General features: G+C 58.9%; 1 protein-coding gene across 1 annotated transcript in view; it reads left to right on the top strand.

The window, feature by feature from the left end:
• The window catches only part of GRID1 (glutamate ionotropic receptor delta type subunit 1), a 688,202-nt gene that overhangs the window by 465,206 nt on the left and 201,713 nt on the right, over window positions 1-21,283 (top strand). The window contains exons 6-8 of the mRNA XM_058299400.2: window positions 2,192-2,362; window positions 13,761-13,922; window positions 15,476-15,595. Of these exons, the coding sequence (XP_058155383.1) occupies window positions 2,192-2,362; window positions 13,761-13,922; window positions 15,476-15,595 (453 nt within the window). The remainder of the gene's footprint in view (window positions 1-2,191; window positions 2,363-13,760; window positions 13,923-15,475; window positions 15,596-21,283) is intronic.

Below are 21,283 nucleotides of genomic sequence, written 5' to 3'. Positions count from 1 at the left end.
TGCCTGGGGACCGGATGCTCGTGCTTACCAGAAAGGTAGCAGATATCGGGAGGGCAGGATGTTCCCAGGGTCCTGGGAGGGGAGGGGCTGGAAACCTAGGAGGCAGGAAAGGTCTGAGAGAGTAAACAGCTTCTAGGAAAACATCCTGCGGCTTCTACAGCGGTTCTGCCCTCAGGAGAAAGCAGGAAGCAGTTGTGGGAGGCGTGCCTGCTCATTTAACCCCCTACGCATCTTCCCATGATGTTTTCAGGACCTCATGGTGTTTTCCTGGATCGAACAAAAATCCCTTCCCACACCCTCCTCAGGCTCTCCCAGGGTAAAGCTCGCGGGTCCATGCATTGCTCTTTCTTGCATTTAACTGGCTTCCTCTGTTCCGGCACCCCGCGGCGGGGCAGGTGGACCCAGCGGCCGAGGGCAGCCTGGGAGCCAGCTTCGGCTGCACCTCCGCTCCGTCCCCGAAGGCCCGGCCGCGCGCTGGGCTCGGCTTCCTTGCTGCTCCTAAAATGTGGACATTTTGTAACTTCCCCGTCTTCGGTCGTCGTTGGTCCCAGCCCTTGAATGTGCTTTTGTCTGAAACACAAAAGTTCATGACTCAAACCCAAATGCAATGCTTACCAGCACTTTCATTTGACAGCGTCCCCATTCCACCTGCTAGGGAACTGCTCATCACCCGAAAAGGTGGGGACTGGACGTGTCCACCCTCTCCGAGTCCCGCACAGGTGTTGCCTGCCGGGCTTCCCCCTCATCGGGTCCCTAAGTCGGTTCCTGAACTATTTCATTTACAATTTTACTCCTAAAAATGCCCTGTTCTCCTCTGAACGGTTTTGAAGCCCCTAATCACTGATGATGTTTATACCCCCACAGAGTCGCAAAGCTGGAAGTGTTGTGTGCAAGAAGAAAACATCAACTCCCTTTAAAAGAGAGAGAGTCATAGCGAAAGCCCTGACTTGCGGCCAGCTGTGGATGAGGTCACCCTTTTAGGAGGCAGTCAGTGAACCTGAGCTTCCTTGAACCGGGTTCTCCCCTCCCCGTGGTAGAGACGACTTGCCGTTTTCGGTTTTCTTGCGCTTCCTGTGTTGCTCCCGGCCAGGGAGATCGCTGTCTTTTCCCTGCTGTCTTCCTCCATTTTAGTTCCTCTCTAAGCCCCTCCACACAGCAGCCAGAGAGGTTTTCCGAAAGGTCAATCTGTGGCTCACTTGTGCTGAACCCCTGGCCTTCAGAGTGGGCTTTAGCCTGGTCCCCATCTGGCTCCCACCTGCCCTGTGCCCTGTGCCCGGCCTCCTCTCTACCCATCTGGCTCACAGGGCGGAGGGCCAGGGCGCACGGAGCCCGGGGGTTTCCCTCAGGCGCGTCCTCGCCCCTGGCGCCGTCTGCAGCACCACCAAGCCCCCCACATGCAGGCGCCTCCTTCCCGTTCGGCTGAATCCTAAGCCTTTGTAGAAGCCTGCTGTGAGCCCTGGGCTGGGGAGAGCTCCCTGCGGAAGGCTCGGTGCTCTCTCCCTGCGGCAGGGTCAGCATGCTTATCTCAGCTGCAGTAACAGCAGGACGTACCTGGAGGAAGGAGCAAGGGGTGGCACCCCGAGTGCACGGTAGGCTGCCTCGCCGTCCCTGGATCTCCTCCTCGTGACTGTCATCACATCCGCCTCACCGGGTGAGGCCGAGCTGCGCTAGGCCCCCCGAATTCCCTGCTGTCCCCCAAACTTAGTTCTGTGCACACCCTGGAGGAGGTGCTTGATAACTTTGTGGAAAGAATGAATATATTTTCAAACGTGGCATGCAAGCGGTTTTGTAAAAATGAATCCAGTCGTGAAGCAGTTAGGAGAAACTCGCTGCGTTCTGTTTACCCAGGTCAGAGCGAACCCAGCTTTCCTGGTCTAGACCGGGAAGTGGCTCCCAGTGCTAACGGAGCCCTCCCTTCCGGCCAGCACACTCGACGCAGCTGGTTCTCGGAGGCCGGTGGGCCGGCAAGCCACGCATCCCTGGTTAGGCGTGGGGCCCTTCGCTGGCCTCCAGGCAAAGCGCGGCCTCCTCGGCCTGCTTCGGGGTGTTAGCCGAGCGTCACTTGCACACCCTCAACCTTGGGACCAGGGCCTCTTTGGCATTTGCCTTGCAGGCTGTGGCCTGGCCGCCCCATGGGCCGTTTGCAGACAGCCCAGGGGCGGTGACGAGCCCGCGCCCGTTGTCTCCCCAGGAGATCAGTGACCCGGAGATCCTGGACCTGGTGCACAGCGCCCTCGGCAGGATGACCGTGGTGCGGCAGATCTTCCCGTCTGCGAAGGACAGCCAGAGGTGCCTGCGGAACAACCACCGCATCTCGTCCCTGCTGTGCGACCCGCAGGAGGGCTACCTCCAGATGCTGCAGGTCAGTGCCCGCGCCGCTCCCCGCCCTCCCGCCGCCGGCGGCCCGGGCGCTGGCGCTGGCCCCGAGCCCCCTGGCCTGGCAAGCGGGCCCCTTGTTAGCAGACAGGGCAGATGAGCCCGGCAGGGCCTCGTGTCCTTAAACGCTGCAGGCTTGGGGCTCACAGAGATGCCTCTCTCCTGCATCTGGGATGACCCTTTGTGGGAGGGTGGGTTCAGGCTGTAGGCTGGGGCTGTGACGCCTTCCTTTGCAAAGTCATTCCTTAGAACCCATCTGAGGCGTCCCCTGTGGGAAGTCAGGGACGTAGAACCTCTTGTGAAGCAGAGTGGGGCTGTCCCGGCATCTCTGCGGCCACCCGGGTTCCCCGCCCAGCAGGGGGGGTCTCCAGGGCAGGAGGTGGGATGCTCAGCTCGTCCGTCACTTCCAAGGGGAGAGGTGGGCTGTCGTGGACTGTCTGGTCCTTTGACCGTTCTCCTCATATTTGGTGATTGTGCTGTGTGTCCCCGGGCTTCTCCAAAGGGTGGAGAGCCAGGTCTCTGGTGAGATGGGTGGAAGCAACAATAAAGCAATGGCAACCATCCTTCGGCAGCCCATACTTGCTTTTCCATTAGGAAAGTCCTGCCCGAGGACCCCTTTATTTGATGCATTGTGGGAAACACACGATAAATCTCTCTTCCGATTGGAATTGTGAAAATGCCCCGGGAGCCATTGCCCGTGACGTGCTCCCCTGGGAGAGCACCTAACTCTCCCAGCCTGACGAGCAGGCCCACCCCGGGGAACTCTGGCATCATTTGAGCAGGAGAACAGATTGGCTGCAGCTCAGGTGAAGGGGCGCTCGTTTTGGCGAGGGGAGTTTTTTGAATTTCTGGGGTGGGCTGTGGGCACGTGGGCTCTGCTAAAGCACTGGCTGCGTTCTATGCTCTTGTACTGGGGGGCACACGTCCACAGGAGGCAAATCCTAGGAACGTGCTCTCGGTTGAGGGGGGAGCCCAGAAGACACTGTGGTTTTAGCTAGAGGAACTCCCACCACCCTCAGGCCCGCCCTGGCAGCCTACCAACGTCTGGGGGCTTGTACGTGACGGGGGCGACCGCTCTGTGCAGAAGGTGGGCGGGGAGAGTGGACCACGGACCTCGGTCAAAACCCGTGGACTCAGGAGCCCCGAGCCCTTGGGCCAGGGGTGAAAGGCCCTTGGTGTGTAACTGTATGAGCCTGGATGCTGGAGCGTGGAAGAGGAGGGGCCAAGTACGTCCCTGTCACTGGGCCTCTGCATTTGTCCCTAACACGACGGGGAGGGGCTGGAGCCAGGCCGTGCCGCTCTGGCCGTGTGTGCTTCCAGGCCTGTGTGGGTCTCACTTCCAGGATTTCTCCTCGGTGCCCTGTCCCTCCAGGTGTCACCCCTCTCCATGCCATCCTTGCTCTGTCCCTTCTCCGTAGCCCCCAGGACTCATTCCCAGTCCTTGCTCAGCCTCACTGTGCTCGTTCTCCTTTAAGAGCCGAGGAGGGGCTGCTCTCCATTGCCCAGGGGTGTGCGGCACGGGGCAGGGGGCAGTGCCTTCTCATCGAGGTCCACGTGCTCCACCCTGCAGGGACCTGGAGGGGCAGGGAGGCTCCTTGCTTGCACAGCGGATGCCTGGGATGTAAGGATCTGCCCATGGAGGGCGAGACGAGGGCCGGTGGGTGAGCTGACAGGGAGTCCAGTGGGGGGCACCCCGAAATGGCAGAGGCGCTAGCCGGTAAACAGAGCTGCGGCTCTGTGGTGTGACAGGGCACCGGCCGTGCGGTGGCAGCGTGGGCCGGAGTGCCGGGCCCCCTACGCCCCTCTGCCCCTGCTGAGTCCCAGAGCAAGATGTGGGCGTGACGTCGCAGAGCTCCTGACGCCAAGGGGTGGGCTCGGCGCCACGCAGCGCGGGTTCGAAGCGCGGCGACTGCTTCCTAGCAGTCACCTCCAGCAAGTGGGTCAATCTTCCTGTGCCTCCATTTCCTCGAAAACGGTGGTGGGAGCGCGACCCACCGCCTTGAGCGCTGATGAAGAGTCAGTACGACACGGTAAGGAAAGAACTTGGAACGGGAGCTGAGCGATCACGGTCGCATCTTCACCGGGAACATGCCCAGGTGGGTCGAGTGTGCCCGCAGACAGGCTGAGCGCGGCCGTTTCTCTCTGCCCACCGGCCACCTCTTCCTGGGCGTGCTGCTACGGGCGTCACGGAAGGCGTGAGAGCACGTCACTCTGCCCGGCGGGCGGCACCGACCGTCCACGTCCGGCACGCTGGCGCTCCGTCACAGCCGCCTTCCTCGGCGGGGAGAGGCCACGTCTTTGTAGCCTGCTCGGCCCTTCACATACAGCCACGCTCATTGGAAACCGCAGGGAGGAATTACTGAACGAATTGGCTAGGAATGCGAGACTGCACGCCGTTCAGGCCATCACTGGAAACACCTTTCTGGCTATAAATAAAACACTTTATTAGAGGGCTCGCTGTCTCTGTTCATCGTGTCTGCTTCCTAGCGTGGGGGTGTGATGAGAGAGAAATGTGAATTTCTGTCCAGCCACCGCTTGGGCATCTTGTAGCACCATCTCGTTTACAAGCCATTCCCTTCCAGCTTCCTCAGTAGCTATTACCACTTCTTTCTTTCTTAATGACAGTGTAGAAGGCAAACTAATTTCTCCTAGCCTCTAGCTGTGAGATTTATTGAAAAGACTCTTAACATGTTTAGAACAACCTACTCAAGAAAAAGGAAAAAAAAAAGCATTTATGCCATGGATTATTAACTTTGTCTTGGTGAAATTAATGAAAATCCTTTTTGGAAATGGAGTTCTCTCGTCCATCTTTAGTTCCTCCCCCAGACGGCTGCTGCTGGGGTGATAATTCTGGGTTAGGAGTTTCAGAGAACTCCTCAAAATCGAGAACAGGGGATTTTTATAAGCTTGTCCTCTCGCGGCTTCTCACCTGGGCTGACCTCAGAAACTCGATCTTACCCTATTAGGAACCGTGGGCAGGGCCTTGCTCTGTGTCACGCCAACCAAGCGCTGTTATAGCAAATCAGTTAGGTTCTCATTTCGTGGAGAGGAAAGTCTTTGGAAGAAAAGCACTGAAATACATGACTTCTAACAGCTCCAACGCAGCCAGCTTGTTCTGGCCGACAAAGCGCCATCTTCTTTGAGCATGTCTCATCCTTGTTGCCCTGACAAGTGGGTTTAGGGCTTGCTAACTCCGTCAGTAATAAAAGCGACGAGCAGCCCCTCGTATCCTGAGGCCTCGCTGAGGTTTCACGGGCAGCCTTGCTCCGAGCAGAGCAAGGCTCTGTCTTCCGCAGGGTCACCTCCGAAACAGCTGCATTGTTATCGCATGGCCACCCCATTTACATTCAAGTGTTTCCAAAGGGCGACAGGCCCGTGGGATGAAGGCTGTGCTCTGTGGTCACTGTGGAGCCGAATGCTCGAACTAAGCTGGGGGCTAGCGTGGACTGATGGTGAGATGCTCCCTTAGGGGGGACCTCCTCGTCTTTGCTGTTGAAGGGCCGATGGACTCACTCCTGCCCCACCTGTGAGGGCACTGCCGCGCCACCCTGCTCACCCCGATTCCTTTATGGCTTTCTCTGCTCTTGACCTTCCTTGGCGCCTTCTCTGGTCTACGGACCCTAAAGCCCAGATGATGCCCTTGGCAAGGTGGGGGGAGGGGGCGGTGCAAGCACTTTGCCTTTGTCGAAACAAGCCCGGGTGCGTCTCCAGCTGCACCCCCTGTGCCAACCAAGATACCGTTCCTCGTTCTCCACGCTCACCCTCAGGTTCTGGGGGATGCCCCCCCAGACCCGTTGGTCCTCAGGCCCTGCCGTGGTGCCCTGTCTCGGGACAGCAGTTAGCGGGGGCTCCTCATCTGGGGAGTGTTCCTCAAGCGGTGGCATCTGGGCGTCCGCTGTCCTCGCGGCTGGACCCTCTGGCTGCTGGTCCGACCTCACTGGCCGGACAGTGTGTCCGAGGACGTGGGCAGGGTCAGCCCACGCCGGACAGTCCACTTTCCTTGATGAATGATGAAAGAAAGGAAAACCCGGGCTCTTGGGAAGCTGCAGGCAGGGCAGCCTGCTCCGTGGAGGCACTGCCGCCTTGCAGGGGCTGCGTGCACTCCCCCCGGAGGCGGCCCCCTCGACACGGGGCTCGAGAGTTCCTCTCCTGCACCCGTCCCACCTGTGGGATCAGGAGGTGGACGTCGGGTGTCCCAGGAGCCACCTCTGCCTGCCTGCGCCGACCCCGACAGGGCCATGCGCCTCTCCTGGCTCAGCAGGGACCCTGACCCCCACCCACTTGAGGCGTCTGAGCCTAGCTTAGCCACTCGGGCGCACGTGTAATTCCCCACTTTTCTCAGACATCCTAAATCCGCTTCCCCTGGGGGGTATCCACTCCCTGCTGCCCCGAGACCCCAGCCTTGCATCCAGCTGTTCCCTTCCGGAATCAAAAGTAGATTCTAATGTCCTCGTGAAGAGCAGTGTCGCGGTCGTCCTGGCAGCCTTTGCTCCTGCTGACACAGATAAAATCGAGCTACCGATATAATAGGAGCCAGGGTGCCAGTGCCTAAAAGAAGAGCACCTGGTTCCCAGCTCCCATCGATAGCTTGTGTCCGCGCGAGCTTGCCCAGGAGCCAGGGCTCCCTGCTTGGCTGCCTCGGGAGCTGAGGGCTGAACTCCCGCTTCTGCCTCCCTGAGATGGGTTCTGCCACCTCTCCGTGGACCTGCTGCTTTAGGGAATTGGTTTAGAAATGCGAGCCGGCCTGGACCTTTGTCTCAGGGACACGCAGCTAGATGCACACTTCCACGTGGAGATTTCCATGGCACCCCCGAGGGCTACTTTCCCCTGGACCGGCACCCGGATTCTAAGGGGAGCCTTGCTCTTTGCCGATACCTTGGCCCCTCTGTTGTTTCTACAACAGATTTATTTTTATTTATTTTAATTGATTTTGTAAAAATATTACATTAAAAAAACAATATGAGTTCCCATTCAACCCTACCACCCCCACCCCACCACTCCTCCCGCAGCAACACTCACTCCCATCATCATGACACATCCATTGCATTTGGTAAGTACATCTCTGGGCATCTCTGCACCTCATGGTCAATGGTCCACATCATGGTCCATACTACGATTCGTTCATTCCTCCATTCAGTTCTCAAGCATTTATTATGTGCTGGTGTTTATGTTAGAAGCTTCCCTCATACTCTCTCAGAATTCTCACCAGCCCCATAAAAATTGGGAATTCTAATCTCTGTTTTGTAGCATGGTCCAGGGAAGGGGAACGGCAGGTGCAAAGGCCCAGAGGCACAGGAAAGCTGGGGTCCTGGAAGAACTGGGCAGAGTTTAGTGTGTCAGAGGGGAGGGGAGGGGTAGGAAGTGGTGGGAGGCGAATCCGGGGGCCGGGGGTCTGCAGGGCTCTGTGGCGAGGGCTTTGGAGAGGGCACGGGGAAGGGCACATGTCCCAGAAGGGGGATGCTTGCTTCAGGGCGCTGTGTACAAGGAGGGGCCTGGGGCTGGGGGACGAGGTCCCTGCAGTCACCGTCTCCTCCAGGAGCTACCAGGCCAGTGGGAGGGGCACCCGAGGGGACATGGGGCAGGCTGAGACACCTGAGCTGGGCAGGGCAGGTAACGAGGACAGAGGAGCCCGTCCTGATGAGCGAATTCAGCCAGCTGCCTGCCCCCCCGCTCCCCTGGTGGTCTCACTGCAGACGGGCTGTGCCAAAGGCTCCTGTGGCCCGGCCAGCCCCGCAGCGCAAAGGTCAGTCCTTTGATGGCCACGGGCAAAGCGCCTGCCTTTCAGGAAAGGGATTATAGACGCCTCTGCCTCTGGACTGGTCCTGCACGGGCCCCTTTCATGGAACAGCTGGGGGTGGAGAAGTGGCCTTTTCCTCAAAGGGCAGCCGGCCACATCTCGGCCTGCAGCCTCTCAAGGCCCTGCCCCCTGCGAGGGGACCGTGATGGCCGAGCCCGTGCTGTGGCCACGGAGGAGCCAGGCTGTGCCAGGGGGCACACGTTGGAGACGGGGAGCTCGGCACCCGGGCTGCTCCTTGCTCGATCTCTGACTTCTCGTCCACACGTGACACTGCTTGCCCTTGACCAGCTCTAGGATGGGGAGCGTCTGGGGGGGTCAGGCAGTGTTGGCTGATTCAACTTCCTCTTCCCAGCATCCTGGGGAAAGGCTGCTCTGGCCCCTGGGGACGGCCCTGGCAGAGCTCCCCGCTCAGCCACATGAAGTCAGCTGCCCCGGGGCACCTTTTTTCCCCCTTCCAAGCCTTTCTGTCTCTGCTCCCTCCAAAGCAAAAATGCACACAAAGAGTGCAGGACAGTACTTGGCATGGCCCCATATCCCCAGCAGCATTTCTCTCCAGGAGCACCCATCACATGGCATTTTATTATCCTCAAGGTCAGAGTTAAAGGACTTGGCAGTGTCACTCTGCAAGTGAGCGAGAGTGGATACTTAGCTCATCCACTTAGGCAACCTTTATTGAGCGCCTCCTAAATCCATGCCCTGCTGGAGAGGCGGGGGCTACAGGGGACACCAATCTGGCCGGGATGAAGCCAAAGCTCCTGCTCTCCTGCAGGGCACCCACCCGCAGGCACCCAGTGCAGTGGTAGTCGTGCTATGTGATAGCGAGTCAAAGAAGGACTGGCACTCAGGGTGGCTCGGCGAGCCAGCCAGGACCCCTGCAGCCCTCTCCCCACTTAGAGCAGGAGCCACAGGCTCCGGGGAAGCCTGCACCCCCTCCTCCTGCTCTGGCTTTTGCCCGCCCCTGATTTCACTGACCTGGCTGCAGAGCCTCTGTTTGGCCTCCAGGTCTTTCCTCCACCATGCCCTTGGCCTTGGCGCTTTGCCCACTCCTGCTTCTCCCGTCACCTTCGCCCGGGGAAGACATTTTGCTCCTTTGGCACTTTGTGTGTCAACGTCCCAGGCCAGCCCTTCCCCTGGCTGTGCCTTCTCTGCATCTCAGACCTTAGGCCACCGGAGAGCTGGGCTCCCACTGGGAGGAGGCCATGTCTCAGGGCATGGTGGGGTCTGCTTTGCATGTCTCACCTTGGCCGTCAACTTGGTGCCTTGTCTGACCTGGGGTACGAGGGGGAGGCAAGGACTCCTTCAGGGCCAGGCCCCTTCTCTGTCCCTATCCCCACCCCCAGCTGAGCTGGTGACCCCTTCTGACCAATGGAGAGCGAGCCTCCAGGCCTTCCTCCTTCTAGACCTAGCCCAGGCGCTTAGCACGATCCCAGCTTGGACGCTGGTCTCCACCCACCAGCCCACTTCCCAAGGAAAGGCTTCTTTGCTGGGAGTCAGGACCTGGAAGCCTGTGCCCCTGTCTGCAGCCACCTGCTACCAGGCCAAGCAAAGGCTTCCCCCTGCCTCCCGGTCTTGGTCCCCCACTCCACCCCACGAAGCCCGTTCTCTGGACAACTCGGCCAGGACGTAGGGGCCCCTGCCTCCTCTTTGCCTCCTCCCCAGTGAACACGGCAGCTCTCCTAAGTGGGGACACTGAGCTTGGAGAGACGACTGTGGACCCACAGGCCAGCCCCGTGCAGACTTGTCTTGGGCTGGGATCTTAGCTTCTGCCCAAGGCAGGGAGGAGTAATGAAGCCGCATCTAAGTAGCAGAAGGGATAGGAGAGAATGGAGTAGATAGAAACAGACCCAAGTGGGGAGCAAGACGTATGTGGGGGCATCTTTGGGACTTGGAGTTGTCCTAAATGATATTGCAGGATGAGACGCCGGACTTTATATATCCTGCCATAACCCACTGAACGTACTGGCAGAGAGTGTGAACTACCAGGGAAACTATTATCTATGTGGTGTTCCAAAATGTGTTCACCGAGTGTGATAAGTGTGCCACAATGATGGAGGAGGTTGCTGGTGTGGGAGGAGTGGGGAGGGGGGTAGGAGGTATACAGGAACCTCACATTTTTTCATGTACCATTTTTTTGTGATATATATATCTTTAAAAAATACAATTTACAAAAAAGATGGGGTGGGGGGATGGAGAGTGGGGTATGTGGGAACTTCTTATGTTTTTTAATGTAATGTTCTTTGTGATCTATTAACTTTAATAAAAAAAGTAAAAAAAAGGGCATATGGAGTAGGCTATGAATGGGAAACAAACTGTTGGACAAATAAGGCTTCCTCTAAAGTCAAAGTTGGAGGCAGTCCTCAAATCTCATGCTCGTGTACTCTTTTTCTATATTTTGTTTCTTTTGACCCAAGATCAGTGTGTAACTTCTAGTATGGGATTCATCCACCCATCTATCCACCCACCCATCCATCTATCCACTCATCCACCCATCCATCCATCCACCCACCCATCCATCCTTCCATCCATCTATCCACCCATCCATCTACCCATCCATCCATCCATCCATCCATCCATCCATCCATCCATCCATCCATCCATCCATCCTTCCTTCCATCCACCCACTCATCCTTCCATCACATCTACCATACATGCATGCATCCATCTGTCCATCTTACATTTCACGCCATCCATGTGCTTGGTTGGAGCTGGGTTCTAGAGGGAGTGAGCAGAGATATGTGTGGCCCTTGCAGGTAAGGAGCACACAGTTGAGGCAAACACATTTATGGGCTGACACTATGTGGTATATCATGAAGAGGGTCCCAGGGTGACATGGGGGCAGTGATCAGGCTGCTATCCACACTTGGAAAAGAGCATTGCTCAAGGCTGTCCTTTCAACTGAGTTGCGTTCACCCTTCCAAGTTGTGAGGAGCTGCAGGCTTTCCTTGGCCTCTGTGAGTTTCATCTTGCTTCACCCGTATCTTGCTGGCCTCTCTGCATTCAAACATTTGTTAAGTACCCTAATTCATGGTGCACAACAGTGCTGGAGCACCACCGTGTGCTGGTCTGGGCCATAGCTGGGGACATTCTGTGGGCTCTGCCCCCTGTGAGTGTGTCTGGGTGGCAGTGTGTCAAGGGCTCTGGTAGCAGGTGGCACAGAGCTGCTGTGTGGATGTGGCTGCCAGAGGCCCCAGATGTCCTGAGAAGAGAAATCTTCACATCACGGAGGATTCTCAGCTTTGAGTTATCCTTTTGGGGGGAGACAAAACCAAGCCAACGCTCAGTGGCTTACGTGCCCATAACCAGCTCTCCATTAAGGGCTTGTATTTCAGAACAGAAGGCACAACCACAGTCGTTAGCAGTGGGGGAGTCCGCTAGTCTCCTCGTAGAGGAAATGCTCCCCTGGGATCAAGGGCCTGGGGTCCCGCTTCTGATCATGGTCCAGGAAAGGGACAGGCTGCTGCTGGGGATGTGCCCCCAGCCCCTTTGCGCACTGCAGGCCCTGGGGAAGGTGAGCTGGGCCCTGAAACGCCACTTCCCCTGAAGCTGCGGCCCCGGCGTGAGTCAGCAGTGGTCAGGGATCCTGGCACAGCCTGTCTTCTGGCAGCACCTCCTGCCCACCCAGCATCCATCCCTCCACCCACTCTGCACCCATGGCACAGAGTGAGCCAGGCACTCAGGGGTCAGTGGCATGTCCTGTGCCCAAGGTGGTCACGAGCAAGATCTGGGGACGATGGAGATAGCACAGGGCGTTGCAGGGGTGCCGGGGCCTGGAGATGCCCACAGAGGAGCTGCTCGGCTTCTCTGGACCATGACCTGGGGGAAACAGCCCTCGGGTTCTCTGGACAGACATGGCCGAGCAGAGGTTTTCCATGCCCTGTGACACCTCCCCCTTGGCCAGCTGAGGGCGGCTTCAGCTGTGGTGTGCAGGTCCCATTGCCCAAGAGCTCGTCAGGGCTCTGCCTTGGCGTGGCCCAGGCCAAGACGTGAGGAGCAGAAGCGCCGGTGGAGAACAAGGCACCGAGGCATGGGGTGGATGGAAGGTGCATTCTGGGTTGTGGTGGACGTGAGGCCGGGGGACAGCTGGGGTTCTTCCCGCAGCCCGAGGATCCTGTTTCATCCTCCCAGGGGCCCGGTGAGGCTGACGGCAGATCCTATTTATAGCCAGCGATTTGTTTTCCTGAAATATTTTTAGCAGACCACTTGCTGTTGAGGTGTCCCGAATATCGGCCCCATGGCCCACTTTGACGATCACTTGTGCAATGGCTGTTGGTCGCGGGACCCCCAGTCAGACAACGGGGGCGTGTGCCCTTCATCCTCCCCCTCTTCCCTCCTCCCCTTCTCCTTCGCGGTCCAGCATGGAGTGGCATCTTGGCCAGTTGGGGGTGGACGGGAAGGTGTCGTCCTTCCCCGCCGGAGCGTGAGGTCCCGTTGTCCTGTCCATCTGGGTTGGGGCTCTTTAAGCACAGGCATGAGGGTGGTCACATCTCCCCCTGGATCTAGGGGGCTGGCTGGGCCCCCACACTTGCAGCCCCCCCACCGTTAGCGCCCACATTGCACTCATGGCCTAGAGAGCTCTTAGAGGGTCTGTGTGTTCCCATGTGACCTTACCATGGACAGCTCAGCAGAGGGACATTTCCTGGGGAGCTTGCATGTGACAGTGACTGGACCATAGAGCAGGCGCCACGGCCTCCGCATCTCTGCCACCTCGTGTCACCACCGTCCTGGCTGGCCCAGCTTACCTCGGGGCCCCAGTCACCCCTCGGTCATTCTCCTCCATCCAGTGCTCACAGGGGCCTTTCCAACCTGCTGATCCGGTTGCTAGACCCTTCCTCAGTGCCCCTCCATCCCACGGGCTCTGTGTGGCTCGAGCCTTGCTCTTGGTCTGTCCCTCCCAGCTGTGCTGCTGGTGTAGAATCTTGAACTCTTTCTCGTTCCTCTGACCTGGGGCCCGGCCAAGTGCAGCCCAGGGGCCGATCCTGGCCAAAGCCCATTTTTGTAGCCTAAGTTTATTGGCTCAGAGCCACACCCACTCCTTTACCTGTGGCCCAGGGTGGCTTTTGTGCGGTAACAGCAGACCGAGTCGCAACAGTACCACAGGGACTGCGCAGCTGCAAAGCTTAAGCGATTAGCTGCCTGGTCCTTTCCAGAAAGAGTGGCCAGTCTGCTGTAGGCCCCCATGCTCCTTTACACCTTCCCGCCCTCGCCAGGGCTGCCGTCTCTGTGGAATGCCCCCACGCCTTACCCCGCTTATCCTTCTGCCCGCCTTTCCCCTGGCTTGCTGTCCCTCCCCAGCTGGGTCTGAGCAAGTGGTCCCTCCTCGGCCTTGCTGGAGACTGGCTGAGCCATGAGCTGATGGCGCCCGTCCTCCTAGGAGGCTGACAGGCAGCTCTGCCGCCTGCGCAAGGTCCAGAGGCCCGGCCCGGCACCTGCTGGGGGCCTTTGGAAGAACACCTGGGAAGACAGAGGATTCTGGGAGGCGCTCCTGGGCAGCCCCTCTCGGTGCTGGCGTCGCCATCGCCACAGCCTGTGCTGTTCCCCGTCTCTGGGTGTGCCCAGTGGCAAGGCCTTCACGCCCCTGTCTTTGCAGATTTCCAGTCTCTACCTGTACGACAGCGTCCTGATGCTGGCCAGCGCCTTCCACAGGAAGCTGGAGGACCGCAAGTGGCACAGCATGGCGAGCCTCAACTGCATCCGCAAGTCCACCAAGCCGTGGAACGGAGGGCGCTCCATGCTGGACACCATCAAGAAGGTGGGAGCAGGGGCGCACCACCCGGGAGGAGCGGAGGCCGGCCCCCCAGCTCCCCTCACTCTCTGGGCTGAAGCCGGGCCCCTTCCACCCGCCGACCCTCCTTCTGCTTTTGAAGCCCCTTGTAGGGCCGGGGTGAGCTGTGGCTCACGGCCGTGCATTATTATGATCTCCCCTTTAAATATAGGAGACTGACCTTCAGAGCGGTTAAGTCGCTCAGTCACGGCCCCAGCATCAGTGAAGAGTGGAGGCAGCTCTCCTACCCCAGATCTGCCAGACCCCTCTCCATGCAGGCTGCCCACAGCTGCTAAAGTGGGTGTCATCATGGAGTGCTACACGCTCATCAGCCGGGAGCTCAGTGTGTGCGCCGTGTGTGCATGGGCAAGCACTAAGTGTGAGTGCGCCTGTGCATGCATGTGTGTGTGAATGAGCGTGCGCATGTGAGCCTTGTGCATGTGCACATGTGTGCGCACATGTGTCATGTATGTGCAAGCACGCGAGTGCAGGTGTGCATGCTCGTGTGTGCATGCACATGTAAGTGCATACGCTTGTGATTGCACACGCGTGTGCACACACTCTGCACTTGTCACGTGTCTTGTGTTGAGCCATAACAAGTTGGAAGGCTGGCTTTGGAGTGAATTGTGCAATCCACAGAAGACTTGTTATAGTGAATTGGCTTTTAGAGGCTTCAAAAGAGCGTTTAGGGAAATCTGTAGTGGTAGGAGTTTATTTGCAATAAATTGCAGGTGGTTTCGGTAGCAGTGAACATACTCTGGTGCTGGTTTGAATCTGCTGTAGCCCAGGGCTGGGCAGAGACCCCCCTGAGCCAGCTCAGTCTCTAGGAGACCCCAGGCACAGAGTCTGCCAGTCAGGCTGGACGGGACCCCCAGACCCTGGAGGGGGCTCCCTGCAGGCTCACTCGGTCCCCCCACCTGCTGCCTACGCTGAGCCCCCAGAGCAGCCAGAGAGAGGGGCCGCGCTGCCCGCCCCCAACACCGTCCTTGGAGCAGCCCAGGGAGGTGGGCCTGAGCCCCACCAAGGGACGCGGGGTGGTGGGAGATGGCTTGCCCTGCGGTGCAGGCTTGTCCAGGATGGGAGGCGGGCCTGGCGTCAGCGCCCGGGCGAGCCACCCTGCCCGTGAACCTCACCTGCCTCTTGGCCCAGCCTAAGGCCAGTCCCCAGGGCAGGTCACCAGGGACAGCTCCAGGAGGACGGGTGACGCTGTCCCGCTGTCATTTCCCGGCCTTCTAAGTGCGCTGACAGCCCGGGTGGCGGGTGGAGCCTTCGCGGTGCCCACTGCCAGCCACGGGCGGGAGACGCTGCCCTGGCTCCAAGACCCTGGCCCACCACGGGCGGGAGACGCTGCCCTGGCTCCAAGACCCTGGCCCACCACGGGCGGGAGATGCTGCCCTGGCTCCAAGACCCTGGCCCACCAGGGGCCGTTTCCTCACCCCCGCCTGCCCCGGCTCCCGTAAGACCTTGACCGCTCCCTTCTTGGTCCCCTCCGCCCCTGTCCTGGCCACTCCTCCCCAGCTTCTCCTCGTCCTCTCCTGCAGGGCCACATCACTGGCCTCACCGGGGTGATGGAGTTCCGGGAGGACAGCTCGAACCCCTACGTGCAGTTTGAAATCCTCGGCACGACCTACAGCGAGACCTTCGGCAAAGACATGCGCAAGGTAGGCCCCGGGACCCCAGCCCCAATTCCTGCTCCGGCGCCTTGGTGCCTCCGCCAGGCCCCTGGTGCTCCCGGTGAGCGACGTGGAGCACGGCTTTGCCCTCTCCCGGTTCCCAGCTGCTGGTGACACTGGTGGGGAGGGGGCTCGGTGGAGCGTGGCCCCGGCCCCAGCAGGGTCCTGACCGAGGGCTGGATGGGCTGCTGAAGGTCTGGGAAGGGCGTCATTTCCACAGGGGACCACTGCGACTCGTGGCGGAGGCAGGAGTCAGAGGTTCCAGCCAGAAAATCCCCCCAGGCCTGAGGATGAAACGAGGGCATGACTCAAAATGGGAGTCGGGGGGACATCAGAAGTCGAGGCGGAAGAGTGAGTGGCACAGGACGAGCTGTTATTCGGGCTGATTGGGGCGCGGGCTTGCGGGCTCCTCCCAATGGACTCCTGCAACTTTTCCTCCTCTTATGGGTGACAGAGGACAATTTTCAGGATCAGGACAAGGGACAGGTGGCCTTTGACCCAGAGAGGGGACCCGCAAAGTTAAGGCGGGTCCTGGGAAGTCAAGAGGTGCATCTAGCAAGCAAGGGGTCGGGACGTTTTTCAAAACAAGGGACCCTGGACGGGGTCAGCGGGCTCCACGGTGTGGATGGGCGCAGCGGGGTGAGTGGCTGCAGTGTGGGCATGCAGGTAACGGTGGTGGCTGCTAGCTGGGGCCCTCATGCTGTCCCTGAAATGGGCTGCCCCGAGGCCAGTGCTGGCCGGGGCCAGGCTGGGGCTCTCAGGCTGTGGGGGCACAGAGGCTGGTCTTATCAGCAAACGATGAAAGAATTAACCACTTGACCTGCGCTCGGGCTCAGGCTTGTACAGCACACCCATGCTCACACACACACAAGTGGACCCTTCTGTACACTCGGGAGGAGGAGGTGTCTGCTAATGACAGCTGCTGGAGATGAAGAACAACCCTTGCAAGCCGAGGCTGGGGAAACTGTTGGCAAAGACCTTGACACTGACCAGGGGCAGGAAAGGGTTAAGTGGTGGTGCGCTGTGGAGAATCGGGGGATGGGATTTGGGGGTTTGTGCCTTGTGGACCGGGGCAGAAGGCTGCACTGTGGAAGGGCAGAGGGTGTGAGGGCTGCAGAGCAGGGGGAGGTGGTGCCGAGCTCATCAGCAATCATGTGGGGGGCGAGAAGCTGCCCCCAGGATGGGCTGGGGTGGCGAGGGGCCAGGCGTTCCTTGTGGGGACCCTCAGCCCGGCCTGGGTCAGAAGCAGAGCCACAGGGAGGTCTTGTCACCTCGCCAGGGCTCGAGTGCTGGCTGTGATGGAGACGTGCCGTGCTTGGTGGTATTTTGGGCTCAGAAATTACGGCATTGTAGAAGGGTCGCCCTATGGCGTGAGACCACAGGGTCGGTCAGGAGGCGACTGGCCGGATCTGGGGCGTCAGGATGGCCTGTGACGCTGAGCGTTCTGGTGCTGGGCTTTGCTGGGAGCTGGGGAGCGCTGGTCAGCCTTGGGCTGGGTCCTGGCGGGGATGGGAGTTGGCCTTTGTCCCTGGAGGGCAGCTGGTCCAGGGCCATTCAGCTCTGATTGGAAAGGAGCTTGCAGAGAGCAGCTGCCTGGGGAAGCCGGCACCCACCTCCACCCTGACGGGTCCCCTGGGGCCGGTCTTTCTCAGAGCCTGCCTGCCAGCGCTTTGCACCCTCCTCTGCTCGCCCGGGAACGCCAGGGCCTGCACGGTGGCGGGAAGGCCACCTGCCCCGAAGCCTCCCCAGGTGTCCCAGAGAGGACAGGGTGCCTTGTCCTCCACTTCCTGTTCCAGGTATCTGGGCCTCCCACGTTGCCAAGGAAACAAGCCTCAAATACCCAGCAGCCAATGGGAGCTGGCATCAGGCTAAGGCGCTCCCAAGTGCAGGGAGGCCTGAGCATAATTGAGTTGGAAGGGAAGCTGATTTTCAAGTGGGCTTTATTTTAAAATGCATCCTTTTGTCAATTTAAAATCTGCCCTTAATAACTGTAGATCCCAGTTGTTATCAGTCTGCCTGGCAGCTTACGGCTTTTAAAGAGAAGTTATCTGAAAAGCGGGGCAGGGGATGTACTATAGCAAATGTTTGTTATCTGGGTGCAGATTTCAGTGAGGCAAGGACAGGGAATTAGGACAGGCAGGTCACAGGCTTAGGAGGGCATTTGGAGGCGGGCTCAGCTGTGGTTCCTGGTAGAAAATGAGGCTGGGAGGTGTGGGCTGGGCAGCCGGGCAATTTAAAAGATCAAGGACATGCAGACTGAGAGAGGGGGCAGCTCCTTGGAGGAGACTCACTCCCTGCGGCCATGAGCCCATTGCACAATGCTACCTGGGAAAGTTCCCTGCAGAGATTGGCTGTCTATACCTGTATACCTACATCATCTCTATATCTATAGAACTGCATCTATAGCTGTGTCTTTAACTAAGTTTATCTGTCTATAGCCCTATATCTGTTTCGGTGTCATCGGTATCTATCCATCGCTGTCTATATAGGGTAATAGACATTAATCTTAATATATTATTAACTTACAAACAACCCCAGCAAACAAGACAAAAGCCAGGTAATTTCTTGAACATTGAAACCAAGGGGAACGTTTAAATTAGGACACAAATGGACGTTTTCTTAAAGCAAATGCCCTGGCGGCAAGCTCGGGGAGGGTGAGTCACCCAGACGTTTGCCGCCGGGGAGGCAGGGAGCACCGCTGCCCACTCAGCCCTTCACCCACAGCAGGAGCGGGTGATCGCCTTTCGCTGCAGGGCGCGGGCAAACACTAATTAAATCACCTCGCTGGGGAAGTGCGGCCTCGCTGGGGGGGCGCTGGATGCCGAAATCAAAGGTCCCTGCGGCGTGCGTGCTGGGCAAATCCAGGCACGATAGTAATGCTCTTCCTGTTGAGCTCGGCACCGTCTGGCGCAGGGGCCACCCAGCAGCGGCCGCGTGCGGGGGCAGGAGCTGCGGGGGCAGGAGCTGCGGGGGCAGGAGCTGCGGGGGCGGCTGCCACAGGACGGGCCCGGCGTTGGATCCCTGTTCCTTGGGGTGGGAGGCATTTTCCCTTCAAGCCGGAGAACTCTCAAGAGCGCGGCAAATCTCAACTCGGCTTTGCTGCGCTTTGCTCCGACGGAAGTCTCCGAACGCAGGCTTGTCAGGCCTGCCCTGGCCCATGCCGGGAGCTGGTGACACGTGCGGGACCGGCGGGGTGGAAGCCACTGTAGGCGCTTCCGAAGGCAGGGTGTGGGGGTGCTGTTTGGTGTAGGAGCGGGAATACTGAGCGCCCCCGTGCACAGAAGGGCGTTCCAGGCAGGAGCGCGGCTGGCTCGGGAGCCTGGCTGTGGCTCCCTGCGCTGCCTCTCTGAGCGTCGCGGCCACGTCCCTTCTCGGCACCTTCGTTTCCTCAGCTGAAGCTGCAGGTAGGGGCCTCCCTGTGGAGGCTCGTCAGTGGATGGACCCCGCACAGCGCTGGCCAGTGCTGCCCCCGTGGCACCTCCCCTGGGCACCGTGGGGCATCAGCTCTGGCACGTCCACCCCTGCGCCCAGGAGAGGCCAGAGGCCCAGGCGGGTCTGGAACGGGGCCTCCTGCGCCGCGGCGCCCGGCCTGTAGCCCCTCACCACAATTGCGCTAAAGCAGGGGGGCATCTAGGGGACTGAGGCCGGGAGCAGGTGCCCATTCCTTATAAAAACCAGGGGGTGACAAAGGCCAGGAGCGTCCACCTCGATGAGATTTTTGTTTTGGATTATGTCTGGGTGTTGGCGCCATCGGTGGAAGGAGGAGCGCCTGGTGGTCTTTTCCCCCCACGAGCGTGGCTTGCTGGAGTCGAGCGGCACCGTGTGGAGACACTTTGTCCCGGTCCCCTGGCGGAGGTGCTCCCTCTGTCCTGATGCTCCTGGCATGGGGGCCACGCCCTCCCTCGAAGGCAGGATGAGATTGCCCTCTGCCTGTGGGTCCTTGGAACCCCGTTTCCCTTGGCACCAGGTGTGCCGGTCACTGGCTCCGTGGGGGACAGCGCATCTCCATGGGCAGGAAGTTGGGAAGCAGGTGGGGAGTGTGGGGGGAAGCTGTGGGTTTGCTCTATGGGATTCCATCCTGGGACAGGGGAGCCCCTGGTGTAATGAGCAAGAGCGGGGCCATCTGCTCTATTCTCTAGAGGAGCCTGGAACTGCAGCCAGGAGAGGCAGAGAAACCATTTAAGTCCTTGGTTTTTAAGATTTTGTTTAGCCCTAAAAAACCTGATCCAGTAGAACCTTCCTTGGAAGACAAATTGATCAATCAGTTGTAAAAGCAGCCATGTGGTGGTGCTACAGGTGGGTACTTGGGGAGGGGTCCCGAGGCTCACCTGCACAGCCTAACCCTGCCCCAGCATCTCCAGGCTTTTCTGAGCAGCTCCATTCTGGAAACTGAGGCCGAGACTTGCCTCTGTAGCGCCGGCCTGCGTGCGGCAGTGCTGGGGCTGGCGCGCACATCTGGGGAGCACAGGCTTAGCTGAGCGAGAACGGGCTTTCCGACCTCAGCCGGGGTAGTGATGCAGCGCCTTCGCTCCCCCCACCCCTCCCCCTCACGCCGGCGTCTTGCCCGAGCCAGCCGCCGGCCACACAGTCCCTTCCCCCTGGCGTGGACCCTGAGGATTTAGCACCCCGCGCCCTCAGCTCTGCCCCCCCCCCTTTCCAGCAATCGCCCAGGGAAATGGGAGGTCTTCGCCTCTTAAAGTGGCTGCTTCTGTCCTCGCCTGTCAATTTTGAGTCTTATTAGGAGCTGGTCTTAGAAAGGAATCACATGTCCCTCTCCCCCAGGGCCCCGTGCCCAGGGTGCCCGTGGCTGCTGCGAGCTCACGGGGGCTGAATCGCTCACCGGGCAGTGACGGTGCCGCGGGAGCCAGTCCCCCGGGCTTCAAGTTCATTGCAAGCATGCTCGCCTGGCCTGCTGCTCTGCGCGCCAAAGTGCCTGCGTTCTGGCCTCCCGGGGCTCAGCAGCAAGGCCAGGCGCCTGCCGTGAGGCAGGAGGAGAAGCCACCTCTTCTGGCCCAGGTGGACTCCTTCACCTGGTCCAGGGCGGGGGCACGGTGGTGAGCGAGGAGGGCACAGGTGGGCGCTGGAGATGGGCATCTGGCCTCCCTCCTAAGCGCTTCTAATAGACTCCCGGCTGTGCACAGCCAGGCGCCGAGGACCTGAGACATCAGGCTCTTCTCGGATCAGCATTCTTGCCGCCCATTTCCCGAGTGAAATGTCACCCCCTCTGAACTCTGGGGCAGAACTGCTTTTGACAGAGCTGAGAACCCAAACAAACGCTGCTGCCTCATCTGAGGAAAAGGAAATGAAAAGATGCAATTAAGTATTGCATTAGAGGTTACGTTTACTTATTTTGAAGATAACATCGATACAGGCTCATTGAGGGTAGAATGTCTGGAAAATACAGATAAACAAAAAGAATAAAAAAGTCAGTTATAACCCCCAAAACAAGAAATAAATGCCTTTTGGTTGCATTTCTTTATGTCTATTTTTTTCCTTTTTCCTTATCCATATATGTATATAAAGAGAATGATGTGCATATTTATCAAATTGTTGCTTATTTTCTATACATCTTATATCCTGACTTATGCACTTAATGTTATATTGGGAGTATTTTGTCACTTCTTTAGCTATTCTTTGGAAGTATGATTTTTAGTGGAAATACATTATTCAACCTAA

The sequence above is a fragment of the Dasypus novemcinctus genome, chromosome 6, assembly GCF_030445035.2.
Source record: "Dasypus novemcinctus isolate mDasNov1 chromosome 6, mDasNov1.1.hap2, whole genome shotgun sequence".
Taxonomy (NCBI): Eukaryota; Metazoa; Chordata; class Mammalia; order Cingulata; family Dasypodidae; genus Dasypus; species Dasypus novemcinctus.
This window is presented reverse-complemented; position numbering and strand designations above follow the sequence as displayed.